The 23,693-nt window shown below is 43.4% G+C and overlaps 1 protein-coding gene across 1 annotated transcript in view; it reads right to left on the bottom strand.

Annotated features, from left to right (window-relative positions):
- The window catches only part of atrnl1b (attractin-like 1b), a gene marked incomplete at both ends in the record, with an annotated part of 106,616 nt that overhangs the window by 61,618 nt on the left and 21,305 nt on the right, over positions 1-23,693 (bottom strand). The window contains 6 exons of the mRNA XM_080021221.1: positions 1,778-1,871; positions 7,187-7,324; positions 10,771-11,004; positions 15,354-15,545; positions 16,106-16,319; positions 22,246-22,433. Coding sequence (XP_079877347.1) covers positions 1,778-1,871; positions 7,187-7,324; positions 10,771-11,004; positions 15,354-15,545; positions 16,106-16,319; positions 22,246-22,433 — 1,060 coding nt within the window. The remainder of the gene's footprint in view (positions 1-1,777; positions 1,872-7,186; positions 7,325-10,770; positions 11,005-15,353; positions 15,546-16,105; positions 16,320-22,245; positions 22,434-23,693) is intronic.

Below are 23,693 nucleotides of genomic sequence, written 5' to 3'. Positions count from 1 at the left end.
CAAATCCACAAAAGGACTGTGTGGCTTCTGCGGCCGCTAAACCGGGGCAAGTAACAGAAAAAGCGCCGGTGCGCCGGGGTCATTTGCACGTAGTTAAATGAGGTATTATGCAAACATACATACATATAAACAATTCACCACACGGAGTTAGAGTGAAAATACTACCGTCTGCAGAGCGCTGGTGGAAATCGCGCAGGGGACCAAAGAATAAATAAAGGCAAAATTATAATAATTTAAAAAGGCAGAGCTGTGCGATCTCTTCACTGAGATGGTGCAATTGAAGCGCATATATAAGGGGTGTCACGCCCAGACTTTCCAGCGATCTGTAAATAATATTTTGACATTATTATTATTATTATTATTATTATTATTTCTACTGTCACGGCATCTGTAAGTAGTGGAGCGGGCAGCAGTCCATGGTGGTTTTCAAAACGCACTCTAAAAGCAACTTGAAACTTCCAATAGTTAATTGGACAAAAAAGGGGTTACAAATGGTGACAAAGACAGTTATATAATTCCTTTTAAACTCAAAAGATATAAAAAAACCCCCAACATTTTAAAGTTATAGGGAAGAGCGATAAAGTGGTCAAAACTGGCATTGAACCACAGAGGGCATCGAACCTCATAGTATAGGACCATGGACAGCTCCGCAGCCGCAGGCTTTCGGGTACAGCGGCCCGGAACTTGGTAGACTGAACATATTAAATCAACTGTGTTGAATTATCTTTTTTTGAAGTGGAATCTGAAACATTTTCACGGCAAACCAGGCGAGGACTCACGGCACATTAGTGTTGAAAAAACACTTCTACATAGATGACATCTTGATTTTCCCAGAACGCAAAGCTAAATGATCAGTTCAGGGGTTTTTTTATGCCCCAGTATGACATTTTTTTGTCACAATATACACAGCTCAGGGAAGTCCAACGAACAATGACGCCATTTGGACGAAGACGGCAGCAAAACATAAGGTCACATGACTCACAGATATGGATGCGGCCCATATGAGAATTTGAAGAATATTTTAAATGATTTCACATTGCATAATAAAAAAAACTGATGAAATGGGTGAGATATGGGTTCAAATTAATATAAATAATAATCTGGGGGGAAAAAAAAGAAAAAATAATCGATTTGGGGCCAAATCCAACCCAAATCCAGTTAACGGGTATACATTTAAATTCAAAATATAAAATTAATCTGCTCCTATATATAGATTTCATTTTTAACGGCTGACTCTTTTCAAGATAGGGCACAAATTGCACTGGCGCCTGGAGCACAGGTAATTGTGGGACTTATCAAAATGTGTCAGTGATGACATAGCCGTCAGCACTTCCTCAGTGCCGCAGCGGGTGACAGGCAGGCGGCCATGACATTAAATTGGATTCACTTTACCATAAGTCAGCAGACGTCAGACATCACAGATCCGGCCGACCTCTTTATCCCCCCCGAGATATACTTTGTTGGGAGTGTTTGGTGGGAAACCCTGACCAGACCACAGCCTGATGTGTAGCAGGTAGAAATAAAAGTATTCCAAATGGCTTTTCACGATTCCAAGGTTGTCTGACTGTCACAGAAGTATGATTTAAGAGTAATGTCTGGTGGATGTAGCATTAGTAACTCCCAAAATAGCACAAGACATTGTGTGTGTGTGTGCGTGTGTGTGTGTGTGTGTGTGTGTGTGTGTGTGTGTGTGTGTGTGTGTGTGTGTGTGTGTGTGTGTGTGTGTGTGTGTGTGTGTGTGTGTGTGTGTGTGTGTGTGTGTGTGTGTGTTACTTACAGCTGGCACTGGTCTCCTTTGATGCCCTTGGTGGTGCAGAAACATTTGCCTGTCAGCACCTGGCACACACTGGCATGACCATTACACTTACAGGCTGGAGAGAGAGAGAGAGAGAGAGAGAGAGAGAGAGAGAATGAAAAGACAGACCCACAGGGAAAGAAAGCGATCAAGGGAGAAAGAAAGACAAAATGGAAACAAGAAAGACAGAAAGTGAAATGGAAATAAAAAGAGAAAAGAGAGACTCAAAAGAGAAAAATACCGAAAGAGAGCGAGAGAGAGGGAGAGAGGGAGAGAAAAAAGAAAAAGAAACAAAAAGGAAAGAAAGAAGATCAAAAATGGAAAAAAAGGGAAAGAAAGAAACAAAAAAATCATAGTTAGTTTTACACTCTGAAGAGTACAGTGTGTGTGTGTGTGTGTGTGTGTGTGTGTGTGTGTGTGTGTGTGTGTGTGTGTGTGTGTGTGTGTGTGTGTGTGTGTGTGTGTGTGCGTGTGTGCGTGTGTGTCTTTCATGTCCGTGACGGCTTGCGATTTCCCCCACACTTGTAGTTCAAAGCTCGCTGAGCCGTCCCCGGGGCCAGGCCGGAGCCTACATTTCCCACAATGCATGTGATGAGCGCGGGAAGCCACGGCAGATGCATTAACATCCGTCATCCCTCGCTTCATGGCGCTGACCTCCGACTTAAGAGGCTGTGATAAAACGTGGCCCGCAGCACGTGGTGGGAGCGCTCCGACGGTGGCTGCCTGCATTATACTAAAAACCATGTTATGTAAAAAAGCTAATGTTGCCTCCGTGGCCGCGGCGCTCGGTGAAAGAACGCCTGAAAGGGCTTCTACCGTGCAGGAAAACCATTTAAAGTCAGCAGAAACTGAGCACTGTCCTTTCTCTCACACATATACGTATATATATATACACGTATATATGTATATACATATACACAGACACACATATACAGTATATAAACGTGTGTGTGTGTGTCTGTGTCCCACCGCATACCCACCGGCGGAAAGTCGAAAGCTGCCAAATGACCCTAAAGTATGCAGTGGGTCACATATGTACACACACACACACACACACACACACACACACACACACACACACACACACACACACACACACACACACACACACACACACACACACCACAAGACCTGTTGTTTTGGAGATGCTCTGACCCAGTCGTCTAGCCTTCACAATTTGGCCCTTGTCAAAGTCACTCAGATCCAATGTTATTCACTTCACCTGTCGGTGGTTTTAATGCTGTGGCTGATCAGTGTATGTACTCCATTGTACATACTGTATATATTTCAGCAGTGCTAAACAATGTCAGCACACTTTGCTCAACATGGTCTTGAAGTTATATTGAGTGAAAATCTGCCTCTACTAAGACTGGGTAATATATTGTATTATATTGAAATTGATGTTAAGGCGAAGATTTAATTTAAATTTATCCGTTACCCATTATTGGAAATGGAGGGATATCAGAATATTTCCAATTTTTAAAGCTTTTTAACCGACTAAAACAAAGCAGCGAACTGTCCTTTTGCAGGGAATTGTCCTTTTGACTACCAGACTGTCCTTGTGACTAATGAACTGTCCTTTTCGCTTCCCGAGTGTCCTTTTGACTAGTAAACTGTCCTTTTGGCTGCCGGACGGTACTTGTGACAAATGAACCATCATTTTGACGACTAGGCTGTCGCTGTGAACTGTCCTTGTGGCTATTTAACTGTCCTTTTGGCTACCAGAACGTCCTCTTGTCTACCAGGCTGTCCCTGTGACCAGTGAACTGTACTTGTGGCTAGTAAAGTGTCCTTTTGACTACCAGACTGTCGCCCTGACTAGCTATGAGAATTGATGTCCTCTGGGATTTCTGCTCGTGCAATATCACAATACTGTTAAATCTTGTCTTTAAGGCTGCCTCACAGAAATGTAATGAAGTTTTCTGAATATCTCAAGACTGTACCATCTCTTCTAATCAACACATCTTCCTGCTTGGTCAAGAAATATGGTCAAATGATCAACAAAGCAGTATTGCTCGATAAGCCACTTGTACTCGTCGCCAGCAATCCCCCCCCCCCCCCCGAATCAGCAATCAGAAACCAAATGAGAATGACTGAATAGACGGCAATGAAGGTGTGTCTACATAGTTTCACTTTACATGCGATGGCTTTCACGTCGGCATTAACGGACCATATCTGCCACCACAAAACTCCTGTGTGTGTGTGTGAGAGAGATTCCCATGCGAGCCCATTTGAACTAACATGCAGCATGTCATTTCACAGGAATGCTATTCATGCCTGAAAGCCCCACGGGCTGCCGAGGGTTAATCTCCTCTTCACAGAGAAGCTCCATTTCTTCCCCTCCGTCAGCCTCCCTATCCATCTGATGGCAGAACGGACCTGGGGACCAGTGCCTTCTAATGGATAACGCACCACACGATTAACAGCGTTCCAATTATTAATGGCTTGAAAAACGTACATTCAAGAGGTTTGCTTTCAGGTCTGCGTTCCAATCAAAAGATCTTGAACAGGTAGCTGCATGTGCTGCAGGTTAATTATTAGCTCGCTGCTCAATGCATTCAAAGCTCGTCTGCTTGAGTGATTGCAATGTGCCATTTGCAAACCAATTTGGCTGGGAGAGCAGGGCACATAATGCTCACTACTTAACATATGATATGGGAGTAACAGGTAAATTGTTGGCCTGCATGCGTGATGACATAAGGCTTTTAACCAAGTCTCTGGGGTTATCTAAAATGTGGCTTTTGTTATGTAAGCGTACTGGAGAATTTCCAATGAAGCTGGCTTACAGGGAGGAAAGAAAACCTCAATCGCAAAGAAGTAAAAATCTTTTGGCTTTTTCTCTCATCTACATAAAGAACACAACATCGACCGCGTATTGTGTCCTCATTTAAGGAGGGCGAGGCAAATCTGTTATAAAAATACCATGAAATAATAATAATGTGATAATAAATTATGTTAGAACATGACGATGAGCCATGAGCCAAGGGCTTCGTGCACTCGTATTTAGTGTTAGTATTTTGGCCAACATCCAAGTTACCTTAAAATGACTGAGCTGACTAAGTTGTTTGGACAAACTAGTATCTTGTTAAGTCATTCAAATTAAAAAATAACTGTGGCAGACAGGGGGGCGTGGTTAAGCCGCGGTCTGCGGGAGGGCTGGCCTCTTACCACGGCGATGCAGCTGTACCGAGTCGGCCTGATCAGCCCCATTGGTGCGGATCGGTCCGACTCGGCCGGGAGAGGTTTCTTATGTGTTGTTTGTCTTGCAGTGACGGGGAAGGGCGTGGCGCAGAGACGAAGTCGCCAGATCGTTTACCAACGACCGACCAGCCGACAGAGCTGAATATTTTTGATGTTCCCGTTTGCCAGCGAGCCTTTAAAAAAAACAAAAAAAAACTCCGGCTGCTCGGATTCTCCCTGCGACAAGCCTCTGTTGTCTCCCTGTCCCACCCGTGGCAGGGGTGCTGGCACGACCACGTGATGGAGGTTGGACAAGTGGCTCGGGTTGCTGGTCCGCCGGGCCCCTCACCCGGCTGGGAAGGGACCTACAACGTACCGGTAAGAGTACAAGGGGATACATCGGGCTTTGCTGTTCCCAGACGAGGGTTCGGCAACGACACTTTGGAGGTGGTGATTCAGTGTGTGCATGGGGATATTCACACATATGCGTTGGTGCTAGGGCAGCCCCCCAATGGCCGTCCAAACGTTAGTCGACGAGAAGAGTCTTAGTCGACCAAGTTGTTCATTGGCTGGTTAGTCCAAGGAAGAAAAACAAAAAAAAAGTTACAACTGCGCCACTCGACGTGTACCCGATGCCCTGGATCGACAAGCTAATGGACTGGTTATGGCTACTTGCAGATCCCCTTGTCTCCAGAGTCCAAGGAAAAATCGTCTTTCTCCACTCCGCAGAGGTTCTACCATTCCAATAATAATAATGACACTTTTTATTTATAGAGCACTTTCAGGTTACTCGGACACCTTACGTAAGTTTAACGTCATCATGAAGCGTAACACTAAAAAGATAAAAGAGGCAGCATTAGTCACACATCAAACAGTTCTGAAAAGGTTTTGATGCGTGACTTGAACGCAGACAGGTCGGTGCAGTCTCGGATGTGTTTGGGGAGAGAAATCCAGAGGGAGGGGGCAGCTGCGGAGAAGGCTCCGTCGCCCCAGGCGTCACGCTTCCGTTGGGGGTCGTTGGGAGCCCTCGCCCCCTTTCGCCGTCTCATGGACCGGGTGCATGCGCTGCACGCTACCGCCACGGCGACAGTTGGGAGCAGCACATGCAGCATGTGGGGGCGGCGTTAGAGTCTCTGAGGCGGGCGGGGCTCACGCCCAACCTAAAGAAGTGTGCGGTTGGATGAAGGGAGGTACGGTATGTCTGGGGCAGCACTTGGGTGGAGGACTGGTATGACCCCAAGTACAGGAGATAAAACGGCAGCGGTCGTGAACAGTCTGAGGCCCAACGCAAAAAAAAGGGGTGAAGCAGTTCTTAGGACTGGCCGGGTACTACAGGAGGTTTGTAGCCCACTTTTCGGGCCTGACCAGCCCTTTGTCTGATTCATCTCGAAATCGTGCGCCAGATCCGGTCCAAAGGACAGAGAAGTGCCTGCAGGCGCTGGTGAAGGTAAGAATCAGCTCTCTGTGGGAAGCCTGTGCAGTTTACACCTAACTTCTCTCTCCCTTTGAGCTTGCAGACTGATGCGTCGGACAGAGGGCTGGGGGCAGCGTTGTCCCAGCAGGTGGATGGCGCCGACCGCCCACGGAGAAGGAGTGTCTGGCCAAAAAGTGGGCCGTCGGCGCCCGCCGCTATTACCTCCTGGGGTGCCAATTCACCCTCTGTTCGGACCACTTCCTGCTGCAGTGGCTTCACCGCATAAAAGATACCGACCCGCGGATTACCCGTTGGTACCTGGCTCTTCAGCCCTTTAAATTCAAGGTGATCCACAGGCCAGGGACCTATGGATGACCTGGTACAGCTGCATGCGATGGTGCAGCTGTACCAAGTCGGCCAGATCAGCCAGATTGGCGCTGATTGGTCTGACTGGCTGGAAGAGGTCTGTTGTGTGATGTTTGTCTTGCAGTGACAGGGGGAAGCGTGGTGCAGAGATGGCGTCTGTGACCAGATCGCTACCAATGACCAAACAGCTTACAAAGCTTAATTTTACTTATGCTCCCGTTTGCAAGCCTGCCTGCTTGCCTGCCTGCGCGGTCACCCCCCCTTACTGCTCTGGGTTTCCATATAAGTGAATTCAACAGAACTTAATTCAACATAAATATATAATACACTTTATTTGAATTGAAAAAAAACAAAAAACTAAAACAAGTCCACCAATACCCCAAGGAAAGATCTTCTACCCACAAAATATATCCACACTCTTTGGCACTCACCTTGACATTTGCCTCCGTTGGTGGGGTCTCCATGGTAACCGGGCATGCAGGTCTGGCAATGAGGCCCGGTGGTGAGGTTTCGGCATTGTTCGCACACGCTGCCGTTCACACACGTGCTGTGGCCGTTACACTGGCATGCTGCGGACGTGGAATCAGTTTGGATTAGATCTGTGTCCATGTGAAGGGTCACAATTCCTTACAATGTCCCCCCATCGATCTATCTATCTATCTATCTATCTATCTATCTATCTATCTATCTATCTATCTATCTTTCTATCTATCTATCTATTTAACTAGTATACATCCAACTGACCATAATCTATAAATATGAGGGCTGTCAATCGATTCAAATATTAAATTGCGATGAATCGCATCGTAAATCCATAGTTAATTGTGATTTATCGCACATTTTTTATCTGTTCAAAATATCTAAAAGGGATATTTTTTCAAGTGTTTCTTATCAACTCTTATCAACATGGGAGTGGACAAATATGCTTGGTTTATGCAAATCTATGTTTATTTGAAATCAATTAACCCAAAACAATGACAAATGTTGTCCAGAAACCCTTATAGGTTTAGCAAAAAAATAAAAAATAATGTTCAAATCATGACATGGCAAACTCAAGCCCAAGGTTTTTTAACATTCAGCACCAAATTGTCCCGGTTTTCACCACAATTAAAACAATACTATAGAACTACTTGTTTTCAGCGCTCACGTAGACGTTTATCCTGTTCTGTCCCACTAATTTCCTAACCCAATCAAATACATAAACAATGCACCGCGCGTGTGAATTCAACACTGATTTGTCTGTAAGTGTCGATCAATCAACGTGTCGTTGTCAAGGCCGTTGCTAGTCTGTCATAGGCGCTGTGTCCCACCAGCGTCATAAGCTGCCTCTGCTGCTTGTGGCTCTGTCTGAATCTGTCTATCTGCCTCTGCTGCTTGCATAAGCACACATACCTGCCAACCCTTCCGTTTTCCTCTGAATTCTCCCGTATTTTACCCTTCTCTTCCGCTGCCCTCTAGTTTAAATATTGTCCCGTAAATCTCCCGTATTCTTTATTTTTCTAGAAAAGAAAAAGCCTCTGTGACTGCACGATCAGAGAAACGGGGACGGACAGCGCTTGCAGTCACTTTCCTTTCGTCGCTTTCAGTCACTTTCCTTTCGTCGCTTTCAGTTGCTTTTAGTCACTTTCTCATGTTTCCATCAGTCCATCATCCATCCATCCACCCATCCATCCACCCATCCATCCACCCATCCATCCACCCATCCTCTGTGGATAGAAGACAACGCATGCGTTTTGGCATCAGGGCTTAGAATAGCTTTTACTCCTGTGTCTCACTTAGAAGTATTAACACCTTGTTTTTATTCATAGTATTGAGCACCTAGAGACAATGGTTGAAATGAGAAGTGCGCTTTGCCGTGGGGTAAGTGCAGGCTTGGTCAAATAATTAAGTATCTGTTATGCCATGTTATTTGTACAGCTACAGCTGAGCCTCCAACAATGGCAATGTAATGTACGGCTCCTATGGCAAAAACAAAGAGAATTGTGCCGTACTGTAATTATATGAGCAGTCCATTTAGATTAACTCATTCATTGTATTCATGTTTATAGCAAAGCCATATGGCAGTGAGCCTCCTCTTGGCTCGGGCTTTCGACAAAGCCTGTGGAGCATTGATCGCTTGAACCACAGTACCTCTTGTTTTTTTGCAATTTTCCAAATTGTATTTTATTCCGGTTTGAGTATGCATCTTTTAAATGTATGAAAAATGTTGTTTGCAAGCACTTTGACTTTTTTTTTTTATCCTAAGAAGGCCAGACTTAGCAAATCAGGATCAGGGCCTGTTACTATAAAATAAACTTTAACCATTTTTATTTATTTTTTGTACATTCTATTATTTGTTCTCTATTTATTCTCAGAATAATACAGCGATCTCACATCAGAGCCAATGCGGAGGGAAGGAAGTAATGCATCAACCCTTTGAAAGGTTTACAGTGATGCAAACAGCTATTTGAAATAAAATAATAATAATACTTTTCTTAAAAACAGCAGTAGAAAGGTTTTGACTGGATACACATTCAAATGAAGAAAGGAATTCTAGTTAAGTTTGATCATTTGTTATCGTGAATCATAACAAGCAGCGGAGAAAACCATGAGAAACCTTCGGCATCTTCAGTAGGGCTGTCTACAGTCTTGGGATGGCAAATCCCGCTGGCTTTTCCTCATTGGAAAAAGAGATCAGCCGCTATTCAAAGCAAAACATTCTAATTATAATTACATCTTTTCAGCTCTAAAATGTTGTCAACGGGGGAGCCACCCACCCCCTCCTCACATGGAGAGCTGCTTAGGTTACAAGCAGCTGTGGGTAAGTGCTCGGCTTACACGGTGTGGTTTGATGGAGCTTTAAATGACTTCATGGTATAGTGCTAATGTTGCGTGGAAATCTATCGGGACGGATCATGCCGTATCATGTAGTATAGTAAGTATCATGGGATGCGGTGATACTGATCCATAAGTAAGAGCACCTCTTTCAACTCAAGACTTTACACGTCGGCCGGGATGCAACCAGAACCTGCTTTTCCACTGTGGACATTTGTTTGAAACATCAGTCTCTCAACCTCCCTGCCAGGAATATGACAAAACAGTCAACTTTGGTGGGGGGAAAAAAAAAAAAAAGATATAGCACTAGAATGAATCGAGCTACGGGCTCAGCTTTGTGTTTCAGCATTTTATTTCGAATGTCTAAAATGAAAAAGGTGAGTTATTGGATCAACTTCAAAAAACAAATCGTGTAAATTCATTAAAACCCACTTTTTAGGTGTTGAACAACTTGAAAATGCGAAATTAAGATGCAAATTTAAGTTGAGGAAACCTGAGGTACACACGCACGCACACACCTCTATATATATATATATATATATATATATATATATATTATCTTGACACAGTATTCTCAACTGATATCAATAATTTCCATTGCAAAACAATTAAAATGTGACGATTCAAAATGCACAATTCATGCTATATTTTTTTCGTTTTTTTATATACATTTACATTACAGTTGAGCTTTTATAGGTCTAAATTAATGACCCAAAGTTAGAATATGATATTTACTTATTTTTAAGTTATACGGTACAATTATGCTTGTTAGCAATCTTTTTATAATTGACTATTACTCATTATTTGATTGTCTTTCAAGGTAAAGCGCTAAAAATGTTCAGGTTTATTTACCGTTATCCTGCCATATTTCTTTTATTTTCTTTTATTCCGTGACAGTTCATTTTCCAGGTTTATATGTTTTTCTGCTTAAAACGTTCACGTTTATTTTCCATTATCCTGCCATTTTTTTGTTTTTGGATATCTCACTTTTTCCCCAGATACTCACACTTTTAATTTCTCATTTTTATATCTTTATTCTATTGTTTGTAATTATTAATGCCGTTGTTTTTTGAGGTGAGATTTCTGGGACATTTTCTGGGCAATTTCCCTTTGAGGAGGAATAACGTATCCATCCATTTTTATGATTAATTATTATTATTATTAAAGTCTAACCATAGACTTCTACACAGTATCGACTCACCGGGACAGTGGACGAAGGCCCATTCGTAGCCTTTGTCCTTGGGGCAGATGACCGGGTCCAGGCTCATGTCCTGGTACTGGGCCTGCTGACCCTGCTTGGCCGGCCTCTTGATGGGCCCCCGGTAGGAGCCCTCCACGCAGAGGCCGCGCCCCGTGCTGCTCGGGTCCCCACACCAGCCGCACTCTGGCTGCTCCAAGCACTGGCCACACGTACGCAGGCCCGAGCAGTTTTGGGCTGACGAAAGAGAGAGAGAGAGAGAGAGAGAGAGAGAGAGAGAGAGAGAGCGAGAGAGAGAGAGACACACACACAGAGACGGTTAAAGAGCAATAACACACTATGTGTAGCTTTAATGAGTTATTGATCCGAGTCTCATATTCAGCTCCCAGCGGTGGAAGAAGTACGCAGACCTTTTACTTTAGTCAAAGTATCACATTGACATTTCTAATTCAGTAAAACTATATGAGTACTCACTCTTAAATGTACTTAAAGTACATTAAAATTAACTTATTAAAAGTAAAAGTACTTGTCGTATGCAGTGCCCTGATATTACAGCCCATATCCTGAATTTTCCCAAAGGAATTAATAAAGTAAAGTCCTTATCTTACATTACTTACTTTTACTGGAATACAGTTAAAGTTACTTGAATCAGCATTAATGAAACAGCGTGAACATTTTATTTAAAAATTGACATAATCGAAATCTAGTTCTACAATGTGAATCCAAAGCTCAGCTGGAAATGCTCCGCTTCAGCGATACAGTACGCAGTTTATTTTCAGATAACATTACATTAGAGATCACTTTTATTTTTCACTTTCACTTGTTTATTTTTACTTAAGTAAGCCAGACTAAGCCAATCAGAATGAGGACACATTCCTATAAAAGCACCTATGACTGCTGCCAGGGTGCCATGCCATGTTGTATATTCCATCATTTATTCTTTATTCTCCGAGATATGTGTCTACGAGATAAGTACTACGCCCCCTTCTGGAGACAAACTGGTAAAGTGACGTGTATGTGACCCACGGCGTACTTTAGGCTCACATTTCGAAAGTTTACATTTTTGTGTTTTTCACATACTGTGAAAGAATAAAATCAGAGGTTCAAAACAAAGTATCACGTGTGTGAATCAAGCAAATATTTTGGAAGCTGTGGCTTATTAAAGATTAAGGTTTTAGAAACAGAATTTCCGAGGAATCAGCCTTTAAAGTTTTAGAAGATTTCCAGACTTTTGCAGAACAAAATACCCATTTAGAAACACAATTAGTACTTTGAAACGTTACATTAGGCTAGTGCTGAGATGATAGTGAATGTGTTTTTCTGAAATAATAAATAATTTATTGATTAAAAATATTAGAAAATTCAAGTTAATCCTTTTAATTTTAAGTTGAAGCGTTAAAGTTCATTCTCACTTTAGTAGCATGACCCTCTAATATACTGTAACTTTTAAACATTCCCATTTCCAGCATTTATTGTTTTATAACAATGGTAGTTTTAAGAAAGTGGCACTTTCCAGATCTTTCACTTTTCGAACACCAGACAACAATTCCCAGAGTGTAAATGGCGGGGTCCTCCCAGCCATTTGCATTTTGGGAATTGTTGTTTGGAAGCCCGCCGCCTCATGCTGCCAGTTCTGCAATATAAATGAGAGCTTCTGCAAAACCTCTTCTTATACTCCATAACAACACGGGGATGATATGTCTTCACGGAGATGTGAAATGCCTTGCTTCGAGTGTTTGTTTGTGCTTGTTTCTTGAAAACATTGTTTGGGAAGTGTACAGTGTACTACGGTTACTTATCACACAAAAAAGATCCGGTGTAGTCCGGGTTCATTTATAATGTTATTTTATCAAAACGGTTTCCCATTCTGACCTGACATCACACAAACTATCGAAGAATTACCTTGATCTGTATGTTTGCACTAAAGGGAACCGTAAGATCGCCGTTTGCGCTGGTTTGCGAGATGGTGAGTAACTCTTTTTCCCTGTGTAATGCTAGTGGATCACGTAGCCGTTTTTAATATTTTATAAAAGCCACTGCGTTTAATATTAATCTAATATTTAGAAATCAAACTGGGTTTTGAAAATATGTTGAGAGATAGAAAACAACTTGAGGAACATAAATCTTCTAAAATCAAATTTTTGACAGAACATAGAATTGCCAATGTTTTTGCCATCTAGCCAACAATACAGTGCTGCTAAATGTGCTGGCATAGCATTTGGTGGGTCACATAGATGTCAAGAGATGTGCAGTTGATGGAGAGGAAATTAAAAAATAAAAACAGAGCAAAAAAGACTCCCCATCGAGATTAATTAAAAAAAGAAGAAGAAAAAAAAATCAAACACAACGTTGGTCTGAGTTGGACAAAAGGCCGAATTTCGATGGGGTTTATCTCAACAACTGCCGGTTCAGGAATTTGCCGCCGCGTCACCATCGTTTCACATCCATTAGTGGAATGGGCTCCGGCGGCGGCGATCATTAATGCAAGCGAGGCCACTTAAGTTTGTTTGGAAGGCGACAGGATGAAAGTGAAAACAGCGTTGGCTGTTTTCGGACCAGAACGCACTGTTCCAGGGTGGGGGGAGGGGGCTGTGTTTGTTCCTTGTCACAATAGACAGTTTAAGTGAAAAATCCAGGGCCTGGGAGGAGAGGGGGGTAATTTCTGAAAAATAAATAAAATAAAAACAACTCATCATTCATATACAAAACCAGTCTGGTCTACTCTGTTAATATTTTGCAAACGCGGACGATTCTTGGGTGAAATCCCGGAGACCAAGCTGGGAACCATTCCACTCGCAACACGCAGGGGGCCGGTTCCAATTTGGCTCAAAAATTTGACATCATAGACCCCAAAATTATTTTGTCCCTTTTATTAAAAACAAAACAAAAAAAAAAAAAAAAAAAAAAAAAAACACCCTTGAAATACTTTTTTTTTTTTTAAGTGAAAATCCTGAAGGAAAAATAAAGAATAATAAATAATATGAATCTGGATAACCGTTTCTGACAGGAATTAAATATTGCTATCCAAGTATGCATATACACTACGAAACTAAATGTGTCCCACCACAGCAAAAGCCGCCATCTCGCGCATTTCTAAAATCGCCAGGAGCAGCCAAATAAGTTACAAAAACCTTCCTTGAATGAAAATGAGATTTTTCCAGATTTGTGTTCCTTAGTGATTTTTTATTTATTTATTTATTTTTTTAAATCGCTCAACGTATTTTCAAAACCGAGCTCGATTTATAAATCGTAGAAAAATGTTAAGAACGACAGCGATGCTGAATCTGAATCTGATCCAGACTTGGAGAACATTTTAAACAGCGGATTTCAAACTTAATGTGACGATGAAACGGAATATTTTCAAGAACCACCGGGGGGGAGACCGACGATACGTCTGTTGTTGTTACAACGGAAGAAGTCGATGACGTGATGAAGTCCGTTGAGGTTGGTGACAGATTTTCAGATTTCAGATTTCCTGAGATACATAATATTGATAGACTCTACATTTTGTTGTGTTGTCCGTACTTTTAAACTCCAAAATAATTCCACTTTTACAAAACTAATATATTCTTACTGTTAAATAAAATATTATTTTTTAAAACAAAATTAGTTGTGTGTTGTTGAGCTGTTCGTGATTGGCCCATTCAGCAGTATGTTAATTGGCCATGAGGCTTTGTTTGTCCGCCAACCCCATTTGCATTCTGGGAGCTGGCTGAATGAACCTGGTGTGGGTAAAAGTTTGGAGGCGATTATCTCAGAAACACGGTTTGCCACACCTTTGTCATTAACAAGTCATAGCTTAAAAGATATTTGCTTGATTTGCACAAGTGACACCTTATTTGGAAGCTCTGATTCTCCACTTTCATATGATGCGAAAAAGAAAATACTCAAAAGCCGCCAAATGACCCTGAAGTACGCGGTGGGTCACAAATTGTAGAAGCCCAAACTGATTAGAAATAGAGTTTAAGGGAACAACTAACCGGCAGTAATTATACCTAGGTCCAAAACCAATGCAAAGGGTTAGAATGAAAAGAATATTATGCAAATATATATTATGCATTTCAATCTGAAGGGCTGACTTCAAACCGCTGGGGATTCCACTCTGAGCTCCAAACCCTAAAATTTCAAAAATTTCTACTCGATTAATGTGAGGACAATTTTTTACATTCTATTTGACATTATAAAACATTAGCCTAGGTACTGAAGCGAGCAATAATTTGAAAATCAAATACCACGGATCCTCCAAAATCACAAGCAACCAATGAATTAGTAAGAATTACATTAAAACAGAAGATCACATAAAAAAAAAAAAATTGTTTTCAAGAGCGTTTAGACTAAGTGCTATTTGGCCACATTTTAGAGGAATGAAATGCATGTTTTCCCTGACGTTCTGGGTCTGAAAACCGAATCTCTTCAAGTGGAAAGCGAGCATGCTTGACCATCTCCATCTTCATAGTGGTCAACAGGGAAATCTAACCAAATGGGGACGTCTAATCTGGACTAATTGGCCGATTTACTGCTGAAAAGCAGGATACGTGTTTGTGGAAAAAAAGAAAGAAAAAGACTAGAAAGGAAGAGAAACTCACCCAGGCATTCTCCGGTCTGCCACTCCAGACACTGGCCATAGGGGAAGGAGATGACGTAGGCGGTGGAGTCTACACAACGCTGGGCACTGCCGCACCACATGCACTCCGTGGCCTGGCTGGTGCAGTTGGCGCAGTTGGTGTGAAGTGCGCAGGGCTTCTTGCAGGGAGGACGGCTGCTCTGGTTGGGGTTGCCTGGAGAGCATCGCAGAAGGACATTGAAGACGAGTCGTTTCCTGCAGGTGACCCTTACATAGTCCACACACATAGCAGGCGAGGTGTGGCACAATGCGTCAGAGGACAGTCCCAATACAAAAGAGGCAATACAAAGAGGAATACTCCCATTTCTGTCCGTTGGAGTAAAATTGTTTGAATTGTATGTAACCATGACTCCAAAAGGAATGGTATATAAGCCTATGCTGGTCAAGCTAAGGTAGAAATAGGGTTAATTAACGTGTAAGTATGAAGGTAAGTATAAATGTTAGTTCATCTAGATTGGCTGGTTTCCTTCTTATCTCTGATGGGCTGGTCGAATAGGTGAATGTAAGATAAGTATAAAACATCAGACATGTTGAATCTGAGGCCAAGGAATTTGATTTATTTTAACAAAGCAAAATAAAAAAAAAAAAGGGAATCACACCAAATGAATATGTTGAAATGAAGACCTCATAAAGCCAAGGCTACACTTTCAGACTCTTTATGGACACCCGGTTTTATCATATTATTGTCCAGGTTGCCCCTGGTGCGCGTCTCACCCGCTGCCTTCTCGCAGATGAGGCCGTGGGCCGTGGCGGTGCAGGGGTTGGCCCTCAGGCCCGACACCTGCGGCTCCTCCAGGTAGGCGCAGAAGCCCGAGTCGCTGGGCTCCCCCGGCAGCCAGCGCAGGCTGCTGTTGGTGAAGGGTGACATGTCTTCCCAGCCCCAGTAGGACACGTTGATCTTCCTCAGGCCCACCCAGGGAGAGAGCCTCTGTGGGGAAGGGGGAAAACAGATAACTGAAATATAATACACGGCTTCACACAACTAACCTAATGATATTTAATGTTCATCACGAGGTTATTTTACATTACCTACTTTTTACTGTTCATTGTTTAGCTTTCGGTTAATTTTTCTGGTTCCCTGTCAGGTTTATTGGACATTTTTTCGGATTATTGTCCGTGGACGGGGACACACACACACACACACACACACACACACACACACACACACACACACACACACACACACACACACACACACACACACACACACACACACACACACACACACACACACAGTAGATTGTAGGTACATTTGGTGTCGCTTGACTTTTTTTTCACATCATTCAGAGCTTCAAAACAAGGTGTTACTTGTGCGAATTAAGGAAATATTTTTGAAGCTATGGCTTGTTAATGACTAGGGCAAACTGTGTTTCTGAGATAATCACCCTCAAAGTTTTCCCAACACTTGGCTTTATTCAGCCAGCTCCCAGAATGCAAATGAGTTGGAGGACCAACAAAGCCACATGGCTACTTGCCACGTGGCCACTTGACACCCTGCTGAATGGGGCCTTGACACCCTGCTAAATGGGGCAATCTCTGCATTGTTCTGGTGTTTTGAGGGAATGTTAAATAGCGTCATCAACACACAATATCTTTGTTTTTGAAAAAGCTTTTGATTAGCTTTTTATTTAACAGTAAGAATATACATGTTTTATAGAAGTATAAATATTTAGGAGTTTAAAAGTGCGGACAACACAACAAAATGTAGTCTGTCAATAATATTAGTCTTTGTATATCAACCTCGGTGTGTCCGAGGTTGATATACAAAGACTAATATTATTACACTATATATATATATATACACACACACACACACACACACACACACACACACACACACACACACACACACACACACACACACACACACACACACACTATTTATTAATCAAACTCGGCTTTGAAAATACGTTGAGAGAAAAAAACACACAAGAATACGAATCTGGAAAAATCTCTAGAAAGGTTTTTTCAACTTATTTGGCAAATCAGGTTTTGCTGCACTAGGTCACACACACGCACACACATATATATCAGCACACAGGATCTAATCCTGGTGAGACGCAGGAGGTGCCCGGCCAGGAATGACCCTACAGAGCCCAGTCCCGCCAAGCAGTAGAGCCTTCCAATCCCTGCAGATTAGTCCCACAGAAGCGGATCAAGTGGCCTTCAGCTAGCAGCCAGAGCGTCTGGGCACAGTTTGATGCTGATGTGAGCCAGATTGTAGAAGCCACAACCACCGGGGAGGCAGTTCGGCGGCTGGGAACTATGATGGCTATCATAGTCAGCTATGCTGCTGAGAGGTTTGGCCACGTCGAGAGAGGAAACACCAAGCCAGCCTATACGATGAACCGTAGAGCCACCGAGATACACCAGCTGCGTCAAGAGCTCCGGAGTCTAAAACAACAGTACAGGAAAGCTGGTGAAGAGGAAAAACAACAACTTGCTGAGCTCCGCAACATCTTGAGGAAGCAGCTCATGACCCTGCGCAGGGCAGAGTGGCACCGGAGACTGGGGAAGGAAAGGGCAAGGAAGCGTGCTGCTTTCATTTCCAATCCTTTCTCTTTCATGAAGAAGCTCCTAGGGGACAAGCACAGTGGTAGCCTCACATGTTCAGCGGACGATGTGAACAATTTCTGCACAACACCTTGAGTGACCCAGAGAGACCAGGAGCTGGAACCACACATCTCCCTCATAAGCCCAGCTGGATGGAGTTTCAGCAGGTGGCGAAAGGAGCCAGATCAGCCTCTGCCCCAGGACACAGTGGAATCCCATATGTTGTTTACAAGCGCTGCCCGCAGCTCCTTCGGTATCTATGGAAAATCCTAAGGGTGATCTGGCGCCGGGGAAGAATTGCTAACCAGTGGAGGTCCACTGAGGGCATATGGATCCCCAAAGAAGAGAACTCCAAGACCAGTCAGTCAGTTTAGAACCATCTCACTTCTAAGCATTGAAAGCAAGATATTCTTCAGTGTCTTGTCACAACGCCTGATGGAATTCCTCCCAAGAACAACTACATTGACACCTCGTTTCAAAAGGGAGGGATACCTGGAGTGCCTGGCTGTTTGGAACACACGGGAGTGGTTACACAGCTCAGCAGGGAGGCTCGCGAAGGAAAGGGAGACCTCACTGTGTTGTGGCTCGACCTTGCTAACACTTATGGATCCATATCACAAAAACTCGTCAAGCTTGCCCTTTATCAGACATCATGTTCCCGGGAAGATCATGGACCTTATCCTAGACTACTACGACAACTTCAGGTTAAGAGTCACAGCTGGGTCTAGTTCATCAGATTGGCATCGGCTAGAGAAAGGCATAATAACAGGCTGTACCATCTCAATCATCTTTTTCGCCCTCGCCATGAACATGATAGTCAAGTCGGCCGGGGTTGAATGTGGGGGTCCCTTGACCAACTCTGGTGTGCGACAACCTCCAATAAGGGCATTTATGGACAACCTGACAGTCACCACCACAACTGTCCCGGGCAGCAGGTGGATACTCCAAGGCCTAGAGAAGATCATCACTTGGTCAAGGATGAGCTTTATGCCAGCAAAATCAAGGTTTCTAGTGCTGAAGAGGGGGAAAGTAGTGGACAAGTTCCGATTTTCACTCTCCGGAGCCACCATCCCATCCATTACAGAGCAGCCAGTCAAGAGCTTGGGGAAAATCTTTGACTGCAGCCTTAAAGACCCTGCTTCCATCCAGAAAACCAGCAAAGACCTTGAGGCCTGGCTTAGCAAATCACCTGGACCCTGCTCTTGTATGCTGTGCCCGTCACAAAAGTCGAGGCCCTGGAGAAGAAAATCAGCAGCTACTTGCATAAATGGCTAGGTTTACCCCGCAGCCTGAGCAGCGCCGCTCTGTATGGCACCAGCAACATCCTGCAGCTCCCAATCAATGGCCTCACGGAGGAGTTCATGTTGTCACGGACCCGGGAGGCACTGCAGTACAAGGCATTCAGGATCCAACAGGCAGGAAATGGAGCGCAGCCAAGCGCATGGAAGAGGCCAATGAAAGGAAGCGGGCCAAGTACCAGGAGCTTTTGGAAGAATGCAGAAGGCAAGGCTGGCGAACTCGCTGCGAGGCTGGGGAGGTGGGCTGCAGAGGATTCGCAGGGCGCTCACTCTGCAAAGTGTTCACGCTGCTGGGCATCACCGGGAAGGCAAAGAGGAAGGCCATCAGATCTGTTACTGAAGCCGCAGTGAAAGCCACCAGGTGGCTTTGGATCAAGAAGGCAGAACCGTGGGCAAACACTGCTGGGACACAGGCCGGGGTCTGATCAACCCTGGTCGGGTCGCCTAGGCGAGGGTGTCTGATGCTTGAAAGACCCGAAACACCCTGTGTCCCCAGTTAACATCACAGATGATGTGTCCCAGCGCATCTGCAGGATGTATCTCGCAAGCCCCACACACACACACACACACACACACACACACACACACACACACACACACACACACACACACACACACACACACACACACACACACACACACACACACACACATACACACACACACACACACAAATAGCTTATAGTTTTATTGTATATGACCACATTTCTCATGTTTATTTATTCAGGCATTTTTATAGTTTGTTACTTTTTTAGGTTATGTTTAGTGTTTATCATTGAATTTATTGTATATTGCCATCATTTTATTTTTAATCTTAACTCTTAGGTTTATATGTATATCTTATTTTGCCATACTCTAGGCAACATTGAGTTTTATTGTATATTGCCTTTTTATATTCTTATTCTATTGCTTAATTATTATTGAATATTTTTTTTATGTGAGCTGATGCAATTTCCCTCCAGTGATGAATACCTATCTATCTATCTTTTGTTAAAAAAAAATTCAAATATTATTTGAATAAAAACACATTTGTGACACAGGTGAGTAGCAGAGTAATTTAAGGGGGAAATACACCAAGTTCCAAATTATTATGCAAATGTTGTTTTTTTCTGATTTTCCTAAACAGTCGATGCAAATGACAGTCAGTATAATTTTCAAGTCATCAACCGTTAGGGTATAATTCAAATTTTATTGAACAAACCTCCCAATGAAAACAGTATTTTTTTCAAAAATAAAAAACTCAAAATGCACTGTTCCAAATGATTATGCACAACAGAGTTTCTAAACATTTTATAGGCTGTAAAGAACTGAAAATGGTCATTTGTTGAATTTGCAGCACTAGGAGGTCATATTTACTAAAATCAAAAGCTATTTCAATCAAAAACATCTTAAGAGGCCAAGTTACATGTTAACATAGGACCCCTTCTTTGATATCACCTTCACAATTCCTGCATCCATTGAACGTGTGAGTTTTTGGAGAGTTTCTGCTTGAATTTCTTTGCAGGATGTCAGAATAGCCTCCCAGAGCTGCTGTTTTGATGCCAACTGCCTCCCACCCTCATAGATCTTTTGCTTGAGGATGCTCCAAAGGTTCTCAATAGGGTTGAGGTCAGGGGAGGATGAGGGCCACACCATGAGTTTCTCTCCTTTTATGCCCATAGCAGCCAGTGACACAGAGGTATTCTTTGCAGCATGAGATGGTGCATTGTCAGGCATGAAGATGATTTTGCTACGGAAGGCACGGTTCTTCTTTTTGTACCATGGAAGAAAGTGGTCAGTCAGAAACTCTATATAGTTTGCCGAGGTCATTTTCACACCTTCAGGGACCCTATAGGGGCCTAGCAGCTCTCTCCCCATGATTCCAGCCCAAAACATGACTCTGCCACCTCCTTGCTGACGTGGCAGCCTTGTTGGGACATGGTGGCCATGCACCAACCATCCACTACTCCATCCATCTGGACCATCCAGGGTTGCATGGCACTCATCAGTAAACAAGACTGTTTGAAAATGAGTCTTCATGTATTTCTGGGCCCACTGCAACCGTTTCTGCTTGTGAGCATTGGTTAGGAGTGGCCCAATAGTAGGTTTATGCACAACTGCAAGCATCTGGAGAATCCTTCACCTTGAGGTTGATGGGACTCCAGAGGCACCAGCAGCTTCAAATACCTGTTTGCTGCTTTGTGATGGCATTTTAGCAGCTACTCTCTTAATCCCATGAATTTGTCTTCCTCATTATGCCTTTATCTGCAGGAACGCGTCTGTGCTCTGAATCAGCCACAAATCTCTTCACAGTACGATGATCACGCTTAAGTTTTCGTGAAATATCTAATGTTTTCATTGACATTTGACGCTTCTCGGCAGCAGAGAGATCCTTTTTCTTTTCCATATTGCTTGAAACCTGTGGCCTGCTTAATAATGTGGAACGTCCTTCTTAAGTAGTTTTCCTTTAATGGGGCTCACCTGGCAAACTAATTATCACAGGTGTCTGAGATTGATTTCAGTGATCCAAAGAGCCCTGAGACACAATACCATCCATGAGTTTAATTGAAAAACAAAAAATTTAATGTTTAGGACACTTAAGTCCAATGTGCATAATAATTTGGAACGCGGTGTAGTTGCATAACTTCTAAATCCAAAGCTCCATGTAAATATTAAAACATTCTCAATTAGAACAGAATGAGGCTGGCTGATTAGCTGGTAGAATACTTCCCTCTAATTGGCTGGTTTAATCCTGAACTCTGATTGGCTGGGTCAATACGGCGAACAAACAAACAAACACATAGACATATTAAAGAAGGGAATGATATTTGTTCCCAGGTCTGAGTGTAGATTCCACAGTACAGCCAATCAGCTTTGCCCCCTCATTTGCAAAAGTCCGCACATTGACTCCCCCCTCGCTAGAGATTCTCCTTTCTCAGTGAGAAACAGACCATAAAAAAAAAAAATAAAAAAACCCACATCATTCCTGCGATCTTCAAGATCAACATTTCCCCGTTTCCTTACCTTGTCCTGGAGCTGGAGATTCTTGAGCTCCTCCAGCACAAAGTCCACCTGCTTGGCGGTGGTGAGCGAGGCGATGTTCCCGTGCAGGTTCTTGCAGTAGTGCTGGGCGTTGTCGTAGCTCTCGCGGCTGGAGTTGATCCTCAGACACGCCTCGCCCACCTGGCTCCAGCCCTCCGTGCACTGCTGGGCTGGAGAGACAACAACACACGTTTAAGTAAAAACAACATAAAGTGCGACCCCCCCCCCCCCACCCCCCCGCCCCAACCACCTATTTCAATTGAATAACAATTAATTATCTCCATTCATAAAAAGCGCGAGAAATCTATCCTGGTTAAAAATGTTGACATTTCAATGCAATGTGTGGCATCATGTGAACACAGCGAGCTGAGAAACTCCAGAATTTGCTGTTTACAACAACAAAAAATAAGAAGACTCGTAATAACGATCATAATAATAATAATAATAATAATAATATGTTTTGTGCTATATTTTTCCCCTATTTTGTTCAGCCTGTTCAGAAAACAAAGCAGCTCCACACACACACACGCACGCGCGCGCACGCACGCACGCACGCACGCACGCACACACACACACACACACACACACACACACACACACACACACACACACACACACACACACACACACACACACACACAGGACGAGAGAGAGAGAGAGAGAGAGATCTGATATGTGGCTCCCAGAGGCTCAGACGCCCCTCTGGGAGCCGACATCAGCTTCATTTCCTCAGATTCGGGAAGCACCAAGGCGGTGGTGGGGGTGAGGGGTGGGGGTTTACAGCCAAAACCGGTAAACAACAACAACAACAACAACAACAACAACAACAAGCGGAAGACATCCTGAAACCACGACTCCGCAAGATGCGGGGGCTTTTTTTTTTTTTTTTTTTTTTTTTTGGTACTTATTGAATTGGATCTAAGGTGATTTGTGGTTAAGAATAATAAACAAATAAATATATAAATAATCCTCCCAGGCGGTTAATTTAAAAATCCGAAAAAAATTTCCCCGTTGAGATGATGCTAAATGACTGTGCCAACTTTTTTTTTTTTTTTTGGGGGGGGGGGGGTTGCGCACAAGGTGAGAGATGGGGCCGTAAATGTCCAAAGAGTTATTCACGGAGCTCGGTATTACATCCACACACACCCCCGACATGTGGAGCCGCGTTCGCCGAACGGTAAATGTTCCACGTCGTAAATGTGTCATTCCCCGCAAAATCAATGACGTGGAGTGTTTGTAAATCATGTGTGTAGGTTTTTAAAACACGCACGCCATTAATTACACCGCGACCACCACGGAAGTTGGCTGTTGTGTCGCAAGACCAAAATTGCAACGCTGCACCGATTCATCGCTCGCAGCCAGAGCAGCAGCTCCAGCGGAACAAGTTTCACGCAGCGCAGGGTGATGACTCGCAGCGGTGAAAGGTTTTG

The sequence above is a fragment of the Zeus faber genome (assembly GCF_960531495.2).
Source record: "Zeus faber genome assembly, chromosome: 20".
In the NCBI taxonomy this organism is placed as follows: Eukaryota; Metazoa; Chordata; class Actinopteri; order Zeiformes; family Zeidae; genus Zeus; species Zeus faber.
Note: the sequence above shows the minus strand (reverse complement) of the source record. Positions and strands in the feature narration are given on the sequence as shown.